At 44.7% G+C, this 21,497-nt stretch overlaps 1 protein-coding gene across 2 annotated transcripts in view; it reads right to left on the bottom strand.

The window, feature by feature from the left end:
- Positions 1-289: 289 nt before the first annotated feature.
- Positions 290-21,497, bottom strand: part of SPNS2 (sphingolipid transporter 2) — a 154,954-nt gene continuing 133,746 nt past the window's right edge. Inside the window, exons 12-13 of one of the 2 annotated variants that reach the window (XM_034752232.1) lie at positions 5,304-5,350; positions 290-2,566 (exon numbers count right to left, since the gene is read on the bottom strand). In XM_034752232.1, coding sequence (XP_034608123.1) covers positions 5,308-5,350 — 43 coding nt within the window. In that variant the 3' untranslated portion in view covers positions 290-2,566; positions 5,304-5,307. Of the gene's footprint in view, positions 2,567-5,303; positions 5,351-21,134; positions 21,360-21,497 lie in introns of those variants that run through there. The other variant, XM_034752231.1, reaches the window with a different exon arrangement.

The raw sequence follows: 21,497 nt of genomic DNA on the forward strand, positions 1-21,497 counted from the left end.
TAAATTAACGGAGAACATCTTAATGAGAAGCACAAAAAATTCATGTGCTTCTAACTCAGGCCTTTGGCTGCCAGACTGCAGAGTTGACATTTTCCCCGAGCAATGTTAATAACAGTACAAGATGGGAAATGAAGCATTGTTTTGAACTTGCTTTGGTTATTATTTTAGTGGCGCACAAGTGCATTTGCTGCTCTCCTGGGGATGGGCCAGGAGTGGGACTTCTGTCTCCCATTGTTTGCTCAGCCTATAAGAAATACTTAAATGGTGGGTTTTTTTTTTTTTTTTTTTTAAGAGTATTTTAGTGAAAAGCAGCCTTTGCAGATGCAGCCTATAGAATTCCTAGGGAGGAAACAAATAGGTTTTGCTAGAGAATTCTATAGGGCACTTCCATAACAGCCATTTAAACCTTATTGGCACAGTTTAGAAGAAATTAAAACAACGTCTCGTGAGATTTGTTTTAGCACACGCGTAGGGTCACTAACCTATCTATTTAAGGTAACCCAGGCAATGCTAGTTTCTCTGGCATTACTGTTAGCCAGCATGAAGGGCTTGTATTGCTCTCATTCCTTTGATAGGTTATCCCAGATAAACCACCTCCTAACCCCAACTACAGTTAAGAGCTGGTCTCATTAATTCCAAGGGGATTATTGACCAGAACTATCTGTTAATCTGGTTTTTAAAAGAAATATTGTTAATGTGGCTGGTTATGACCAGGCTGCTGGTAACCGAAAGTATCTGCCCTCTCTTGTGTTTTTCACTGCAGAGCACAGCTGCCTTCCTTCAATGTAGAGTGTGGAAGTGAAAAGACCTGAAGCATTTTAAATTGGGGTGGACTCTGATTACTTAATGCAGGTGTCATATATGCAGTCATTGCAGTGCTGCTTGAAAGGATGGAGACATTATGCTGTCATTAGAGCCACTGATTAACTAGCTAAACTAATCAGTGTTTTTGAGATTATTAAAAGCATCCCAGGGTTGGGTAATGCCTTTGCTAATTTAGTATTGTTTCCAATCCAGCCCTGGCCAGAGTTTGAAAGGAAGAGCGTTCTGCTGGGCTGGTTGAAAAGGGTTGAGGCCTACGTACATTTTACAGTGATATGTAGGTAAATTTAGATAAAAATATGAGCCTTAACAGTTTTTTCCTAAACAGAAAAAGGAGGTGATTTGGCAATCTGATATTTTTCTGGTGCTGTTAGCACTTCATTGCTCTCACAGTTCTAATACGTTCCATGCTGGCATACTATAAATTTTATACTTGAATGTCGACTGCAAGAAACAAGAGCCCTTGGTTAAACAAAAATAATCTGACTGATTAGAAACAAAATCAGCTAAGAGAGGCTCACTTCTTACTAACTCAGTTTAGACCAGTAGACTAGTGTATTAAAAAGAAAATCCCAGTTGCATTTCTGTAAAGATCAAATTGAACTTAAGTAATATAGTCACTCGCGTAGGAGGGAGCAAAGCAGAACAGTAGGACGGTGGGGAGGGGAAATAGGGTGTGCATTGAATCTAAAAATCCTTCTATAAATGCAGTTGCTGGGCAGAAACAAAGCTTTATAACATCATAAATGTGCCTGAAAATACTGGAAAAAATTATTGGTATTTGCAACATGCCTAATGATGAACATTATATGCACGTAAACAAAGACAGACCATCACTGGCACATCAGGGCAGCAATACCAGACTCCACATAAAGCAATTAATCTCTGGATTTTCGTATTCTGTAAACCTCCTTCTACCTGGAACTGAAACTGTGTGTTAAACAAAACTGGAAGCCACCAGATATCACTGACCGTGGTTTTCCTGGCTCTTCTGTAACAATCCCAAAGAACACCTTGTGCAGGGACAGATTTCTCCTCCTCCGGTACTCCCTTAAGCAGGATGCCGTTGCTTGAAGGTCTGTGCCATACTTTCTGAATGGTCCCTTGGAGCCCTCTTGGGGATTGATGCGGCAACACCGTGGAAGCTTTCGCATCCAATACAGGTACATGGGCCTTTCGAGATGCTCAAAGTTTAAATACAACTCTATCAAATTTCTATTTTATGTCTTTCATGAAGACAAAGCATCCTCTGACTTGTTTAAATAATAATTAAAGAAATCTGGGTTGAGCCTTCAATTTGTAAAGCTGTGATGTACAGAAAAGGTCCCCAGCTAGCGTAGTCTCTGGCTGACAGAACTGGCAGCATTTAATAGGACAGAAGTTGCCCTGTATGCAACGTAGACTTCTTCACTGGCTAAACCTAAAACTGTATGCACAATGGACAGTCACGCACAGGGGTAGTGTGGTTGTGGGCTCTTCGGACACTCAGCAATGTGGGGAAACCCTACAATATTCTTAGGCTTAGGAGCCCTGAGATCTAGGCCATCCCCATTCATTTCTTTGACCCTGAGCCTGCAGCTGGTTAGAGTGAAGTGATTCATTAGCACTCGATAAGACTCCAAATGCATCCCGGAGCTGGAACTTTTGCTTATGTCCAGTACTGGGGTTTCCTAGCAGGTGGTTGGAGTGGTGGTTGTGGGAGCTGGAGTCCACACAGCGTTTCCTTCATCATCCATAATGTCAACTGTGAATAAAAGGGGGCGGGAGGGGAGAGTCATTAGTGTGACAAGGGCTGTGTATGGATCTATGAAGGCAGGCGCTGGTTCTGTTCTTCCCGTGAGCTTGGAAAACAAGCCCTAGTCTTCACTCAAGAGGCCGATCCAAACAGATGAGGCCTCCATCTATGGGCAAGTTGTACCGCTTTAATTATGCCAGTATAGTTAAAGCAGTACAACCAGCCTACTGCGGGGTGCAGTTCTACTGGTGTAGTCTGTTCCCACAGGGGAAGGGGGAAATGTTGTACTAGTATAAGGTGCTATGTTAGGGCTTGTACTGGTATAACTAGAGAGGTTAAAAAATAATCATTCCTCTTTCCAAAATAGTTATACTGCTGTGTAGACCAGATCTGTCATAGCCAAGTTAATTGGTAATTTACTCCTGTGTAATCCACACCATTGCTAAGTACATGAAGAACAGGCAGTAGGAAAAACAAGGGAGGGGCAGTGTAGGTGCACTTAACCCTTCTGCAAACACAACCAGATTTACCCCAGTGGCACATTCGACATTCCCTCTGAAATCAGCCCATTGTCTGTATCACTGGACATCCAAGAAAGATGTTTGACCGTAGCTTGAGGTTTTTCCAATGACTATGCCTATTCAGATTAGAGCCACAAGCGCTTACATATGTCTTAACTTGCTCAAAGACTAAAAATTAAATTTTACTAGGTGACATGGAGTACTGGAACAATTACACTAAAATTAGGAAGAAAAGGAAAAAGTAGAAAGAAACACACTATCTGTGTATTTGTAAATGGAGAAGATTTGATGTGAAAATGACTGAACAATGAGGTTCTAGGCTTGTTTTTAAGTCACTTTTCAAATTGCCGCTTCTGCAATCTGAGGGTTAAGCTGGGGATGATTCTGCAATTGGAAACAGCAATTCTGCCACTAATGAAGATGAAATAGAACCCAGCTACCTCTCTTCGCACTTCAGGGGTCAAGGGAGTAAAAGGCAACATACATTTATTTTAAGCAAGGGGCACCAGTAGTTTTAATACTGAATTCCCTGTTGAGTAGGGAAATACTATTTTTACATCACTACATGACCCTTCCATTTCTAACTGCTCTAATGGGAAACATGTTAATGCCATTATAACTAAGTCTTGCAATCAGTCTTTGATGATTCTTTAATCATGTAAAAAAGCTGCTATTAAAGGGCATGAAGTTGGTGTTAAACTCCCAGCCCAGCGCATGAAAGGTATGAGTTTGCCTATTAAATGCTTAGATTCTACCATGATCTATGTCCCCCCACAGAAACAACACATCTGCTGCAGTCAAGAGTGTATTATTACATCACTCCCCAAAAAGGCCATTCTTAATTGTGCTATTTCATGAGGATTCTCCCAGTGTACTTAGTTTATGGGAAAGAAAAATCTCCTCTTTTGTTAAACTTGCTTAATTAATTTTGGCCCCAGTCAAAACCCAGGAAGCGTTTATCCTTTGCTCCAAGCTGGAGTTGTGTGACTGGCAGCTAGCGATAAAAACAGCCTGAGCTGGGAGGAGGGGGTGGTTGTGGTCTAAGGTCAATGTCTCAGAACTGTCACCCAGTATTAAGGGGGTGGGGGGGAGGGCATGGAAGAGGCGGGAGAAAATGACCAAGCAAGGTCTTGCACGGTCAGAAAGCATTTTTCAGTGAAAGGTCTTAGCTCTGAAATACATTTTTGGATAGTCACATGGCAATGCCATAGCAGATTTAATATATGCAAAAGCATTTCAGGAAGGGCCAAATACTGACCTTAGATGAGGGTATCTGGCTTCCACTGAAGTCAATAGGGGTTGATTATGCACATGGGCCCTACTCTGTTTAGAGAAATGGTCATAGTGTTCCTGGAAATCAGTCAGGCCAGTGACGGGCTACGTCTAGCTACACTCGTGTGGAGAGTGTACTGGGGTGTGGTTTTCTTCATACCCCTGACTGACACAGCATGCCAGGGTAAATTTTAAGAGTAGACCAAGCCAAGAGCAGCTGGCTTGACATTGGTCTCAGCATTCATCTCATGCTCCTTAGTTGGATGGGGCTGCAGTATCTTTCAAGGCTGGTGCAAAATTGGGAAGTGTTATGACCAAGAGCCCCCCACTCTCCAGCAGACCAGAAAATGAAGGAGGTGTTAAGTGGTGCTTTTTCAGAAGGTGGGTGGGGGCTGAGAAATTTTATAGGCCCTTTCCTCTCCATGTTTATTTATGTTAATCAAGGCAACAAATCTACTTCTCAAACTACATCTCAGGCCATGTAAAACACAGGGGGTTGCACAGGCCTCTCAGAGGCCTCAGTCCCTTGCATTTTTTTGCCTAAAGTAGTGATTTTATTGCAAGAGTCACAGAGATCTGATGCACTGGGTTTTTGCTCTTATGGGTAAGCAAGGCTGGAGGTAGATCTCATGTGGCTTTGCTTTGAATGATTGGGTGGAATTTGCTCCTAGGAGGCTGTAATGTAGGGCCTTGGGGGTTGGCAAATAGAGTAAAATGGGGAGAGTTTGCAGCTAGGGATGTTTTGCTGTAATTATCAGAACCCAAAAAGTCAGCTACTTTGCACTCTATCATGTTGCTCACGCTTGCTCCCTGGGGAAACCACCTAGTACACAGTGCAATCCCTCGGCCAACCCGCAGGGTCGGGAACTGGAATTTCTTCTCCAACGCCCAGCACACATGCAAGTCACCACTGTCATTAAGAAAAACATTTTGTGTTGGTTTTGGTCACTCACCGTCTCAGACTTTCACAGAGGCTGGTGGCATCATCAGTTGATTCACCCTGGATGGAAGGAGGGAAAAAAATGTCAAGTATAAACCACCACCACGAAGGTGTTAGAGCATCAATTAGCCAAAAGAACACTAGCTAAAAATCTACCGTCCTTGCATTGAATTGTCATGGTTCATACTATCCGTGCGTCTGTTATTTCTTTCCGAGTGCTCAGTCTCTAAAGAGATAGGAAGCTAGTGTGAATTAGCAGCTGCACTGCAAACACAGGGCTGGGGCTCCCAGCTCTTTCACGGTAGCGTCATCCGAAGAAGTGGGCTGTAGCCCACGAAAGCTTATGCTCTAATAAATTTGTTAGTCTCTAAGGTGCCACAAGTACTCCTGTTCTTTTTGCGGATACAGACTAACACGGCTGCTACTCTGAAAGCTGGTAATGCTGACAGCCACTGGAACACACAAAGTAATGCCGCTGATACTAATTGACAAGAACCTGGCAACCCTCCAAAGGCATTCAGATATGTGGCAATTGTTTCCCTAAGCAGGGAACAAGGCTGTTTGTGCAGTAGCGGTTGCTTGGTGTCCTTTTGACTGACAACATAAATGTAAACAGCCACCACTGATAAAGGTTAGTTTAAAAAAAAAAAAAAAAAAAAAAGTCTTCTTTCAATCACTGGAGCTGAAAGCCTTGTTGGGCCTGACAGCAGCTCTCGGGGCTAGATCTAATCCACCAGGCTGTGCAACTTCTGCTCAACAGCCCTGTTCTCTGTCCCAGTCAATCTAAGCTGCCTTGCGTTGACCTAACTGTAGTGTAGACCAGATATAAATCAGTCATTTCTGAAGCTATGCAGAACAGGTTAATTCTGCCCGTGCTTTATTCTTATCACAGAGTATGCATGTGCATTGCTGGCAGGTGTACCCGGAACACTCAGAGTGCACCACTTGTGCAGCATGTGAAGGGTTAAAATAAATCTTCTCCCTGTCTCTCTGGGGTACTTCTATTACCCCCATCACCATAGTATTTGAGCATCTCCATCTTTAACGTATTTATCCTCACTCTCCTCTGTGAAGTAGGGCAATGCTATTACCTCCCACCCCTTTTATCAGAGGGGTAGCCGTGTTAGTCTGAATCTGTAAAAAGCAACAGAGGGTCCCAGTACTTCTGTTAGTCTCAAAGGTGCCACAGGACCCTCTGTTGCTTGTGGCAGAGGAGGGAACTGAACCCAGGTCCTCACGTCGTACCCACTGGATCATCCCTTCTCTGCCAAACACTCCAAGTGTTCATGGGGTTTTCTGCCTAATCTCCTAGCAATAGCCAGGTAGAACATTCCTGCTGTGCTGTCCACCTACATCCTAAGTATCCTTGGATTTCAGCAGAACTCCCAGGAGGCACCAGAAGGTCAGCAGTGAAGACTTACAAAAAGAGGGGGGGAAATAAGGGTCAAAATGCTGCTAATTCCAAATTTTTCAATGGTAGGAAAATGTCCCCCCCGGACCTGAGTTGCCAGGATGCTGGAGGAGTATCCCAGAGCTCAGAGGGGTCCCACTGGTCTAACAGCGATAATCCCACGTTGAAGAGTTTGTCACTTCCCGTTTGGGAATATTTGCTGACTAAGCAGCTGTTCCTACACTGTGCTATTTTCTCCCGAAAGAGGGAGATGGGAACCATTCTGTTATTTCCTGACAGGGACGGAAACTCTTCCAAACTGCCTTTTAAGAACCGAAACTGGTCGGAGACACTTTTTTTCTGGTTGTTTTCACTATTACCTCCACCAGTTACAAATGAATCCCTGTCCCCACTCCCAATTTCCTCCATCTAGAAAACCCAAATATTTCTCCGAGGTGTGATCAAACAGATTTCATGATACGTGACAGCATCTATAATTACCAAGTATTCATAGAGCCATCTCTTTAATATTAGACTACATGCTCTGAAATTATGTATTAAATATTTAAGGTTGTAAAACAGATCTAATTTTGTTCTATCCATAGCAATGCCTAAGATGGAAACTTCTGTAGGAACAAGAACCAATTTAATATACAGTTGCTGTGACCTTTTATGGGTTATTTTCTCTGTGCACCAGCCTCACTGAAAGGAGACTGGGCAGTTTAAAAAAGGCTATCCTCCAATTACCCTTTTAATCCAGACAGTGACACGGCCCACCAGCGCACTACCCACTGCACCCCAAGATTGATTTATTATGCTAGCAGCTATACAAACACATAATATAGGAACAGTCCCTGCCTCAGTTTCTGAAACAGAATTTGCTCCCAAAATCCTAGCAGAGAGCCACATCTTCTTCCCGACGTTCAGGCAACCTTCCCTTTCTAGCTGCCCACTCATCTTGTCCTCATTTTGGCTAGTTTTCAAAAGTGTCTTTAGTGGCTTGGGAGCCAAGCTGCCCCTTTCAAAAGTGACTTAGACAATTAGAAATCTAAGTCCCCTTGACTTTCCAAGGGATGTAGGTTCTAAAGGGCTGGAGGCACTTTAGAAAACGTTACCATGCCTGTGCTTGTGACTTCCCAAACTCGAGGCTGCAGTATCACTGACTGAATTGAGGAGGAGCAGGAGGAAGAGAACACAACTGCTAGCTAGTACCTACGGGCATTAGCAAGGACGAGACTCAAAAGGAAGGAAAAGGCTGTGATTTTCTAAAGGGGGGCAATAATATTTGTCAGTGCTTCCCCGAACCTTTGAACAGTATGTTTCATGCACTGATTACATCTATAGTGTGCACGTTTTAGTATCCGACACATTTTCAAAATACCTCTTTTTGCAGTACCCAAATTAGAGCGATTGTTTTGCTACAAGGAGAGAGGGAATTAGGAAATAAATGCCCCACTTTTTACAGCTTTCTGTATCTAACATTAGTTAACTTATGAACAGCAATAAAATCCCTTTACACGATTCCTTTTGCCCTGTGATGTTAACAGCAAAACCTCTTCAACCTTCGCAATACTCAGGGCAGTGGTTCTCAACCAGGGGCACGCATACCCCTGGGGGTATGCAGAGGTCTTCCAGGGGGTACATCAACTCATCTAGATATTTGCCAAGTTTTACAACAGGCTACATAAAAAGCACAAGCGAAGTCAGTACAAACTAAAATTTCATACAGACAATGACTTGTTTATACTGCTCGATATACTATACACTGAAATGTAAGTACAATATTTATATTCCAATTGATTTATTTTATAATTGTATGGTAAAAATGAGAAAGCAATTTTTCAGCAATAGTGTGCTCTGACACTTTTGGGGAGCAACTAGATCTTTATGTCTGATTTTGTGAGCAAGTAGTTTTTAAGTGAGGTGAAACTTGGGGGTACGCAAAACAAATCAGACTCCTGAAAGGGGTACAGTAGTCTGGAAAGGCTGAGAACCACTGATTTAGGGCCTTCAAATTCCATAACCCCCAATCTCCATTGACTGCAACTGTAGTCAAAACACTAGAGCCCCAGACATACACAATGCAGGTTGGCATTAAGTTTTAGGACAGGTATCTGGCCACTTGAAACAAAATTCTCTGTGGTCAATTTCCTACAGAAACAGAGGCATCACGCAGAACATCCCTTAGACAGGGGTTCTCACAAGAAAATTTTTGGTGGCCTTAGAGTGCCTTAGGAAAAACAAATATGCACATATACATGTCCAAATCATTGTAATTTATTTAAGTAGTGTTTTTTGCTGACTCAATCATAAAAATAATGTGCAATTGTCTCTAGTCTTTACCGGGCAGAATAGAAACAAAATAAGGTGCTTTGCATGATCTTGTCTTTTTTGTTGTTTCTTTGACTTTTTTGATTCTTTTTTTTTTTTTTTTTTTTTTTTTTATAAAGACTTGCTAGCTAGTAAGTCTAGTGCTGTGAAAACTAATATTTGTATGCTTGTTAATATCACTTTAAATGGCAGACTTACTATCTAGCTGGGAGACAGTGAAAAGTGATATTAACAAACATACAAATATCACTTTTCACAGCAGTCTTACTCAGCTCCAGCACAAGCTGGGCGACAAATTAAGCCCTGGATAGAGAGGTAGGTAAGGAGGCAGCGGGGCGCAGGGGTGATGGAGGGCTGAGGGAAGCGGTGGAGTGCAGAGACAATGGGGGGTTGGTTAGCCTGCAGCCGGGGGATGGAGACCCATAGCCAGAACCTGCCGCCCCAGGGCGGAAGCCGGAAGCCCAAGCCCCACTGCCCATGGGAAGGTGGGGAACTCACATCAGCTGCCTGCTCCTCCGGTGTTTGTGGCTCCAGAGAGGGACAGGGCCCAACCCCTGCTACCAGCCCCAGGAGAGGGGCCATTGCTTTATGTCCCCCCCCCAATCACTGCCCAAGAGGCTGTGGCAGCAAGAAGAGCCCCTGGTGGCCACCTTAGAGTCTCTCCTGTTAAAGTGATGTGCCTAGAGGGACATCTGCAAAAAACCTACCTTTCTGTCCCACTCAAATGGTGCCTTTCTGCAGACACCAGTTACGTCCAAGAGAATTTCACCTAGTCTTTGGGAAGCACAAGCCTCCCCAAAAACACCACAGAAAACACCAATGTCACTATTTGATTCATAAACATCAACACAGCTTTCAAAAGCTTTTGTCTGTTTGAATATATATCATAACCTACCTAAGGAGATTTCTGAGACCAGAGGGTTCTTTAATCTAGCAGACCAAGGCGTAAGATCCAATTACTGAAAGCAGAAGCTAGACAAATGCAAACTAGAAATAACGCACAATATTTGTTTTAAAACAGGGAGGGCCGTTAACCACCAGAACTACTTACTCAAGGCTATGGGTGGAGTCTTTCTAAATAATACACAATAGCTAAACCTGAAGTTAGGCAGGAATTGTTGGTGAAATTCTCTGGCCTGTATTACGTGGGAGGTCAAACTAGATGACCATAATTGTCCTTTATACCTTAAAAATTATGAAAAGCAAACCTTTCCTTAAATGCTAGAGATAATTCATCTGCTCAATTACTTTTCTTAAAGGATGTTTATGCTTTTCTGCCCCAGAGCTTGGTTAGCAACAACTCTCCCCTGCCCTGCATGCATGACTACAATTGCCTGCAGGTTCACTATTCAAGTACTATAGCAATTAGCAGCCGAGCAGGGTCCAGCAGTCTGTGAACCCACCCACTCTGGAACTCATGGAGTCAATTGCGTAGTGTTAACTTCATAACACTGCTGTTTGAACCTGCCTGACAAAACCAGAGGCGAAGGATACACCACTCGTAGCCGCCTCGTCTCATGGAAATGCAGGGTGAATAAGTATATTAAAGGAAGCCCTATGAATCGGCAGAGGAGCAGACAGAGTTAATTGTACAGCAGCCCAGCTCATACAGTGTCTAACGAGAGGGCCTGTACGCAGTGCACATCCCTGGCCGAATGTCCCAGCCTGTGATACAAACGGGTGGCCGTGGACTAAAAGACACGTTCAGATTTTGTTAGGCATGGGCTGACCCTGCTTAGCTCACTCAGAACTCTGCTCGTACCCACAAGCTGTGCTCAAGGCAGCGACAGCCGCTCGCGCCTCTCGCCATCATTCAGCCTCCACATAAATTACACGCGCACAGTCACGGAGACTGCGCCCAACTGAAATTTCACTGCACAGGGATTCACACCAACACTTCTCTTGGGGTTCACCACGTCCCCTGGAGGGCTCGGAGTCAGTCAGACCCAGTTAAATCCAGCAAGTTTCACCTGATGTTGCATGTCTACTGGGCCCAGGTTCGTTCAGAGGTACTGCCGAGTATTGAAACAAGTCAGAAAAATCCCTGAATTTCCTTTAAAATTATTTTTTAAAGAGCCCAAGGAGCAACAGAAACCAAATCAGCTGTCTAACTATTGTACAGTGTTCTCTTCAACAGCTCCCCACTGAGTGCTCTCGCCACAGCTGCACGGGGAACAAGCATTGGTCACAGCAACGCATCATCTTTATGTCAGTTGCCAGGCTCTTCTAGCCAATAGGAAAACGACAGCTCAGAGCCTCTAGCTCAACAATTCAGAGCTTCAGCTGCACGGTTTTTCATCCAACAACATACAGAGTCCTTCAAACCCCTCCTTTAGTTCCTTCCATCCCCCAAGGCAGGAGCGACAGTCTAGTGGTCAGACTACCCAGCTGGGACTCAGACTCAACTTTCTGCTCCACCAGAGACTCCCTGTATAATGAGCAAATCACTGGGTCTCTGTGCCTCAATTTCCCATCTGCAAAATGGGGCAAAGGGCACTTCTTTATCTCACAGGGTACTGTGAGTCAACCCCATTCAAAATGGTGAGGACCTCAGAAACTATGGCAACAGGGGCCATATAAGTGCAGTACCTGGCTGCCTGACCAGGACTTGAGAACAACCAAAGCAGAGGCTGCTTCCAGAGAGCCCCTGCCTGGCTTTACACCGACCCCAGTGCACTTTGGGAGTTCGGTCCGTACGGTGTAGATACTCAAGCAGTGCAGAAGAGGCTAATACCATGCATGGTGGTGTACCTCACTACAGAAGGTCAGTGCTTCGATTTCAAAGCTCCTGGTGACCTGGTACATTGAATGCAATGCCCATGTAAAACTGCATCCAAGCGAGAATGCAGGGAAGGTGAATGGTGATGATATAGCAACAGAGAGAGGAGCCCAATGATTTGCAGGGGGGAGGAGACGGAGAGTTAGTGCACAGCTAAAAATATTCCATCCAGTGACAATTTCCTGATGCATCACGACAGATTTTTCTAGCCTCTCAGGAGCAGGATCTGTTTGATGCAGCAAAGGTCAATTTACCAAGGGAAAAGACTCTAACGATTAGACTGCTTAAAAATGTTAATGAACAAGTGGAGCTGGCTATAGCTTGGTTGGGGGTTACTTCATTTAACTCTCCCTACTGCTTACCCATGAAATTCATCTCTGTGCAGATGGGTAGCACAAGGGCTAGACGTACTTCAGCCCTCCAAAGAGGGAGCTAAAGTGGGAGGTCAGTAATGCACAGACCTCCTGCTCGCCCTCAGCACAGAGGTGAATTTCACCCTAGGCATTCTATAGCCCATCTCACAAAAGCACAGCCCTTTGGCGAGACGACAGTCTGATCTGAGCTTCATTCTGGTGATGTCACGTGCTCCGCCAGCTGCCCTAAGAAATAAATTGGCTTAAATCCACTATTTCTTCCTATACATCAATGGTTTTATTGAATGGAATCAGTAACTACGTACAGTAGTATTTTCCCTCTTCATTCAGCTTTGTCCCTAAAAGCTGCCCAGACTCCATTCAAGTTTTCCATCTGCAATATTTAATTCAGGTACTGAGCATATTTACTTAGAGGGAGAAATGCAAGCCAACTCTCTATGTTCCTTTGCTACAGAGATTTTGAGAGCAGGATAAGACTGGAATTAGGGGGGGAAATTCATAATTTTCCAGGCAGCAGCCGAACGGTTTTGAAGATGAATGGTTAACAGCACTCATTAGGTATCAAGGACCTGGACAGAAATAAACTTCAAAGATAAGCCTGTTATACTCCTCTGGGGCAGCAGGCTAATGTGAACCTTTAGAGAGTGCTATTGAAGCTGAAAATCTCTTTAAATCCTTCAAAACCTGCTGACAAAAAGTTTCCCTGTGCATGGACAATTCTACCTTGGTGACAGTACAGCTCCGGTGGAAGCATTCTGGCTTCACACCCAACAGTTCTAGCGCCAAGCTTGACATGGGCTCATCCTGATCAATGAATTGCAGTATTGGAGGGAGGAGGAGGATTTTTGTTTTGAGTGGAAGTGGGGAAGAGGTGTCCTCTGGATGCAACATTAAACTCTGGTTCCCATCTACCTCTGCAGACAATTAAAGATCCCACTTTTTGATGCAATTTGGTTAGGAATGTACCTCACCCACGATATTTCTCCTGTATTGTCCAGAGGGTGCAGGTAAGGACAGCCAGCTAACGTGGTAACATCTGTTGTTATTGTCTGATCTAATAGCATGTAGAGAGACCTGAGTGCCTGACTGAATGTACCCCTTCCTTCAGCCTACGGTTAACAGTCTGATCAGGATCTGACTAGGATGTTGGAAATCACTTACATTGGACTGAAGCCCGGTGCTTACGGCACTCTTTGATCCAGCATTGGGAGACACAAGGAAACAGCTGTGGCCCCATTTCACTAATGAGTGCAGTCTGGGTCACACCTCCAAACATGGTTAGTGGGGACAACACAGTCTATAACCCTATAACCCAGCCTCACAACTCGGCAGAGTCTGCCTCACTGTGCATTTAAAGCCTACTGTCCTGATTCAGAACGGGTGTCAGTGCATGCATCTCCACTGATCTCAGTTATGGCAGGTATAAATTAGCCCACTATTATTCTCTTGTCTTAATCATAAACATGCCATTCTTTATATGAACAAATGTTACCTTTCTTTGGCAAAGTAATTACAGTCTATGGTGGCAGATTCATCCCCTGACGGATGACGATGCTAGGCATCAGGAAACGGAACAGCAAGGCTGAGGTTTTCCATGATTTGCTCTTCTGGTTCCTTGTGTCAAGAAAGCCCCTGGACTGGAAGGCAGCCTCCTGTTCCATCATACTAACCACCTGCCTGTGATCGGATAGGATTTCATATCTGTGCCAGTGCAACATTAGCAAAGAAACTGTCCTAGTACACACTTCACTCATTAGGATCTTCCAACTAGATACAAAATCCATTATAAACCCTATGTATGCCAAGAACTGTCCCTCTGCAATGATACTGCAGTGTATATAATCTATTGGGAGAGGTAAGGATTAACAGCGCTCAACAGTTACATAGCTCTTTGCAAACACGAATACTTAATGTGTGGGAGGCAGGCAAAATGCTGTTTATCCCTATTTTACAGATGGCAGATTTTTATGGAGACCTTTGACTTCCTTAAGGCCAAAGAGGGAAGTTAGTGGCAGAACCAGGATGAGGGCTCCAGGACGTTCCTGGCTTAGTTCTGTGCTCAGACCATTAGGTCTCCCCTTCCTCTCAATTCAAGCTCAGGAAAATATTCTCTCCCCTCTGCAGTGCATCACACAATTGACTAGGAGCATTCTAGAGAGTTTTCTTTTCTCAACTGCATCAAGTATTCACGTTCCCCTCTGCGGGAGAGTACATTTGGCTGACTAGTCCTCCCATGGAATTGATGGGCTTGGAGAGTCAAAGTCCTGCCTGGGTTTCGGATGCAGTTATAACTGCCAGTGCCAGCTGTCCCACTCTTTCAGACCTTACTCAAGCAAAACGCCTGCTGCCTGCTGATGAGCTTGAGTGGCGCATTTCAAACGCCACAGGAAATTTACCTCCATAAGGGCTTCACTACTGGACCCAACATGTCTGAAACCAAGTAATGCTACAGGCAACCAGACCAGGCTTGGATGCCTTCCAAAATAACCTGCAGGAAATCAGGCTGATCACAGCAGTAAAACAACATGACACTTTTTGGATAGAAGACAGTCTTTTCCCATCTGTACGGTGGAAAAAGCCTACTGCAGTGAGCTAGTTACGGTTCCCATCTCCCCTAATCCCAAACGGTCACGTTTCTGAATCTGTCAGCTTCCTTTGCTGTTTTAGAATCGTAGCTGGGTAAACGGTTTAAAGCAATGGGGAGAAAAGCTGGCTTTTTACATTGATGGCAGAGAATAATAACGCCCCCTTCATCTCCACTCCCATCTCCCCTACATTCCATCAGAGCATTCCAATCCTCCAGCCCTTCCACTCCCTTTGGTATCCTTTCCCCACCCTCACCCTTGTGCCTGTTAATCCTGTTCTGCCCCCAGCACACACTGCTTGGCTCTCTCCTGCTTTCAAACCTTTCCCCTTCATGCAATCTTCCTTTCCATCAATAATCCTCCAGGATCCTGAATTGTGGCCCTGCAGCTTCTCTTTGGTTGTCTTATCTTATTAAGATTGTAAGCTCTGCAGGGTCGGGAGTGCGTCCTAGCTAGGTTGGGGAACGTTCTAGTGCCATGGGAGATAAACTCTAGTTTAGAATGTAAGGCTGGGATTTGCAGTGAGTTAGGTGCTCAGTTTCCACTGAATTCCAGTGGGTTTGGACTCCTAATTCCAATAGGCTCTTCAGAATATCACAGCCTGACTTTATTTGGGAAGGGACTATGCTTGAGATCTGCAAAGCTCACTAGGATTTAGCCACACAAGTTCCATTCTTTGGGGGATTTCAATCGGACACATTGCCAGCTTGTGGTGATGCTGTGCACTGTTAAACACACGCTCACAAGCAGGTGTATGCCAATCGTGGGTGAACTGACCCTCAGAGATCCCTTTACGGGAGTTGTGTGGGCAAACCACCAAGTCAGCTTTGAAACATCTCAACCTACAACCAGCACTGAGCACATCACATCCCTCTAACATGGGTAACTAGCTTTGTAATCAAGGAGAATTCTTATGAGTTTGTCTTAAATTAATTTGCAGAAAAAACATTTTTCCCTTATGTAAATGGGCAAAGTTCACTAACATGTAATATTAATTAAACAAAACTGTACATATCAGCTTAATATTGCATACATCCTCTGTTGGGGGGACAATATCCTGCCCTGACAGGAACATGACAATATCTGATGCATCTCTTCTGTCTCTAACTACATTCCTACATAAAAGAAACTGAAAAGCAACAAGGATGTCAGGCACCTTCAACCAAAATAATTGCTGCAATGTGGGAATTTTGAGATGATTTTGTACCTGCCCCGAGAAAAGGCTAAAACAAGTCTAACGTAAAGTAGAAAAGAGGGTCTGAAAATGGATTGTTCTTCTCTTTGCTACAAGGGAGTCGGCAGTTTGTAAACTTAACACATTTAGGAAAATATAAAGTTGCATGCTAATTAGGCAGTGTTCTTTTTGTGTCTTGCATCACCTGATCAGTAGTGTAAAAAAGCAATAGCTTCCTCCTAGTAAGTATCTGTACTAATCACGTTTAAATGATACATAAATCATTATGGTTACTCATCTGCAGTTTCCGCACTCCATCAAAGGTGTTAAGAGCTGCAGGGGTTTTTTTTTTTTTTTAAATAAAATGTTTCAATTTTTCATTGCAAATATTAGAGGGAGGGAAAAACGGAGCCTTTCAGGTGGCCTTATCCTTTATTGAAAATATGAGCTAACAGGTGAATTATTTGCCCTCATGAGTCCCTTTGAAATGGTCTCAGTGTGCTAGCTAGTTAAATACCTACACTCTTGTTTAAGCCAGCTGCATCTGGGCAATTCCTTACTCCTGTTCACGGTTGCATTGGCGATATGCACTACAGCTGCATCCTGCTGCCTGAGCCACATTGTCAGACATCTTGTAAACCACTGACTGTGCATGGATCATGCAAGATTCAAAGAGAGACTGGCCGATTATATGGATAATAAGAATATCCAGGGTTGTAATAGTTAATGCTAAAAAGGCATGGGAAGGGATGTAAAACCTCATGCTTTGGGGCTTACACCCGGAATTAGAAGGAGACCTTCATGAGCAGCAGATTATCCCACAACTGCTTATTGTGGGGTCCTTTCACCTTCCTCTGAAGCATCTGGCACTGGCCACCGCTAGAGATGGGATACTGGGCTAGATGGACCACGGGTCTGATCCAATTTGACAATTCCTCTAGTCCTATGTCAAGGAGGAGGCAGAGTAGATGGTTCTTCCCAAGGGAGGGTCAATCTCTAGATGTATAATAGATCAGCACGAACCATATGAAAAAGACTTTCAGTGAATGCGAAGTGGGCATGAGGGTCTATGTATTGACTGGTATAAGGCCATGTATTGGGAGGAGCCTGTACCCAACATTCCTAGTAATGTGGGAAATGGCCGTTATTCCGTTTGTGTTATGAAGAGGGTAGATTCTCCCCTAATTAAAGATGAAGCTATATTCTGTCTACTGAGCACCAACGTAATGCATTTCTTCCACGGCTCTCTGTGTGCGTCACAGGGGCAGGCAAAGATTGATCTGCTTTACAGGTGGGGCAGCTGAGATGCAGCCAGGCTAAGGATGTGAGCAAGCTACAAAAAGTGAAATCCATGGAGCTGCAGATGCTCTGCATGTCAGAAAAATCAGGCTCGAATGGACTTCCCCCAGAGTCCTGCAGGAAGGCAATGGCAGAGCTAAGAGTGAAACCCACATCACTAGATTTACACTCTGTTGCTGTATGTACTCAGCCAGGCAATCATCATACTGTACTTGTATACACCACTGAAAAAGTCTCAGACTTCAAGTACATGAATTAAGCCCACAACACCTTTATACCTTAGGTAGGGATATATTAGGAGTCTCAGTCCACCCACAAATAACCTGCTGCCATCCCCAGAGAGCAACACAACAGCTGTTTAACAGTGCACCGCAGCACTACAAAACAGGAAGTGACATCGTATTCATTTAAGTGCAACAACAGGAGAAATTTCAGGTGAACAATGTATCTACCCACGTCTGAATGTGGCCAAGGCCCAAAACTAATAATCCTGTTCTTACAAAAAGGATTGAGAGAATTTTAATTACTATAGGTAGCCAAAACCTCTATAGACATCCCTCTCTCTCTAATCACTTTTGGGGGTGGTGGGTTTTATATTTTATGTATATATGAAAACACACCAAAAGTAATTAGGTTACATTATGGACTAATGATGTCCAGATTGTTCTCCTCGTGTCATTCCTAAATTTACTGAAAACCTCTTGCCGTTGGTATATTTCCAAGGCCCTGTTATGTATGTGAAAGACCCAGTATTTGAGAACAATCTCATTTGAAAGGAGAAGGCTCATTGTATTGCTCTTATGAGATTTTCTGATTCGTCTTTACAGTGGGGGGAAAAAAGCTTTATCAACTGGATTTAACATGCTAAAAAAGTAATCCACAAAGTAGGCCAGGAGCTGCCGTGGCGACAAGAGGAGTATAAAGACACTGCGAGGGATTGACAGGTTTCATCTTTTACATTTTCTCTTCTAAAAAGGAAGTGTGGCGGAAACGGCAGTGCAGCTTTTCAAAAGGGGTCAGAGGGGGTTGCTCTATTTACAGCTTGTGCTGCCTGGATGAGGAAATTTTTCCTAAGCAAATACCCAAGCACAAGCCAGAAACCTTGAACTGTCTTTTAGCCTGGCAATTAGCGATAGGACAGATCCATCTCTCCCTTCTCCCTCAGCAGAGGAGGACTCCAGGCTACAGAATTACACCTCTTGGCCCCCATATTTATTCATTAGTCAGGCTGTGACCTCCAGCCCTTGTGACCTGACCCTACCTGTGATGAATGGGTTTAATCTCTGGCATGACACTGGGGCTTTCGATTCCTGCAGGTTAATCAATTTCACTTGGCAGGGCACACTTGGGAGTCCTGATGACTGATCGGCAGGATCCTTGGTAGAGGAGAACACGGATTGCTGAAAGAGCAGGGCTCTGTGCCCAGCCTATAATGGGTGGGTGGAAGTGGGGATCGGCCAGGCAAGGAAACGATTCTAGCTAAAGATACATAATGCCATGTACAGACTGTGTTTCCACCAGCCAGGAAGCACGTATACAGGTGGTATCTGGAGATCCTAATCCCAAGGCGCTCGGCCTTCTTATCACCACTATGTATTCAGCCACACCCAAGCCCTGCTCCTCCCCCACCCCACAAATGCACCCGTTCCAGTGGGACCTGCCTGGGGAACTATGGTGCTGAGCAAATCAAGAACAGGCTGACAACCCTGACAGCATGCCCACCCCAGATGGTGAGCGGGAAGAGGGAAGAGATGGTGTGGCCTGGCGGTGACTCAGAGGATCAGAACTCAAAGGTTACTAATCTGTATTTGTAATAAGTTAGTATTCCGCAGTAAAGATCCAAAACATTGCAGTAAGCAACACTGTCCTGGAGCGTGACTGTAGGACAGTAGAGTATTTTTAACAAGGGAATAACTATTAATGGGCATATTGAAAAACCCAGCAGACTGAAAAGCAGAGAAGTTGCTTCACCAGTCATGATTTATAGTAACTGTTCTATCTGCATTCTATCTGAGCCACTCAGCAACAGCACACGAAGGAGCGCCAGCCAAATACCAGTAATACACAACCAGATGCGAGTGAGACAGAGAATGGAAAGGGGAAGGATGCTGAAGAGGAGACAGAAATAAAAATAGGTTGGAGGCCTGCGTTTGTTGCTTTGCTAAATGGAATGACTAAGGGGAAGGAAACAGGGTGGCTCTGGACGTGAGCAGAATACGGGAGGGCTCTGCTCAGGGTGGAGAGAACCATTGAGATACAAGTGATTTATGTTTATTCTGGGGAAATGAACACTTGGGGGCTCCCGTCCCTTAAGATTGGGTTTCCATATATCAAGTCACCCCAGCCAACGGCTCTTGCATGCTGCAGGGCTGCGCTGTAAAAGGATCGGGTAAAATATGCCACTGCACACTGGCACCTAGACAAGGTCAACTAACAGCGGGGGATTTTCAATACAAGCTGAGGAGCACCCTCCTTTCTTGGACCAAATAAGGGCTCTTCCAGAACCATAACACTAGCCAGACATGGCAGAGAATTCACCAGCCACAAAGGGGTCTGGCCTGGGCTGGTGCTTCAGAGTCGCCATTGCCTGACAGCGGTTTCTCCCACACTCTCATCGTCTAATGCAGGTGCTAGTTATTCACGTGCACAGCTGAGGACGAAGCATCACACTGAACTAAGTGCAGAGACGGTTGCTCAGCACCACTGGCTGCTCTCACAACAGAGATGGGGTCCACAAGCAAGGGGTCCACAAGCAAAGATTCACACTGCTGCCAACCACCCTGAAGAATGAGATTTTTTTTAAACTCATAACATGGCAATGTTACATGTTGTTATTAAATCCAGTTATCACCCTGGACTCTCTGGCAACGAAAGCCAGCCTGAGTTCCTATTGCTGTATCAGAAGCATCCGTTCACCTCACTGCATCCCCACAATGATTAGCACGTTGACTCACGGTTAGGCACCATCTGCTTTATGACTCTAACAGAGTCGGGGACAGGGTAACACACCGCTAAAAGGGGCAGTGCAGGGTGGACAAAACCACGTCCCCAAAGCCAGGTTAAAGTCTCTGACTGTGCAAAGCTGTAATTCAATTACAAGGGACATGACAGAGTCCCGTCCAGGCTACCACTTGGAAGCGGGTTGCACACTGGTTAGAAGACAACTTGTAAACAGGTCCCTTCCCACAATTATTGGTGACGCATAAAAAATGGTCTCGGAGCTAAGCAGCAGAGAGCTTTGCTTAATGTATGACATCTTGGCTCACTGTCACCCTGTCTTCTCTCCCCACCCATCTAGCTGTTTCATCCACTTGGTGCATCTTGACGTAACCCAGATTGTGAGCTTTTGACTGCATGTCCGCCCGGCACCTAGCACAAAGGGCCCATGAACCCCAGGGACTAATAACAAGGAAAGGGAATGGCAGAACCACAGAGATCCAGCTGGCCATGGGCACAGCCCATACTCAGTTATCAACTGTCTGTGAGCCAGAAAGTGCTTCTAGCCATTCACATGTATTCACAAAGCGAGGTACTCCCAGCACTTCACTCTGCTCTTAGATTTCTCATATCCGATAATGCTGGGACACATGGCTTTTTAAAACTAGAACAGGGTTTTTTCTCCCTCCCCTGGGCCTGGCTTGCAGACAGACACACACGTTTGGCCCTGTTAAGGCTCTGGACCGCTCTGCATTGAGGAGATTTGAACTGGTGTAACAACAGCAGTGTTACTACACCGACACAGCCCCGAATGCAGATGTGCTGCCCTGGGGCCGGCACCAGGGCAGCAGCATCCTGAACCGCATCGAGGTAGGCTGCATTCGGGCAACGGATCTACCTCAATGTAGCTGCACCACTGCAAGGTTCCTTAATGCAGATTGGGCCTCTGTCAGGGCAAATAACGTCATCTCCTTCTTAAGCAACAGCAACACAAAGGCCACTCTCGGGCAAACAATGGCCCAAGCACTGCCAGTATTCTCAACATGAACATCATACACAGAGAGTCATATTTTTGTGCAAGGATTACGAGAAAGAGACTAACCCCAAAACTGTGCGTGTCAGGTGGAAGCGTCTTCTGTGTTACTGTAGTTGCCAACAGTGAAGTGATCTGAATCGGTTTCCTTACTGAAAAACACGTAGCTTTTTTTTTTTTTTTTTTTTTTTTTACAAGCTGTAATTAGGAACCAGGAAAGACTATCTTTCACATAACAACTCGGGACTTATATATGTGTATTATCTCCCCTCCACCCCACACACAATGTTTTTAATTTTCTCAAT

This window comes from Trachemys scripta, chromosome 18 (genome assembly GCF_013100865.1).
Source record: "Trachemys scripta elegans isolate TJP31775 chromosome 18, CAS_Tse_1.0, whole genome shotgun sequence".
NCBI classification, from domain to species: domain Eukaryota; kingdom Metazoa; phylum Chordata; order Testudines; family Emydidae; genus Trachemys; species Trachemys scripta.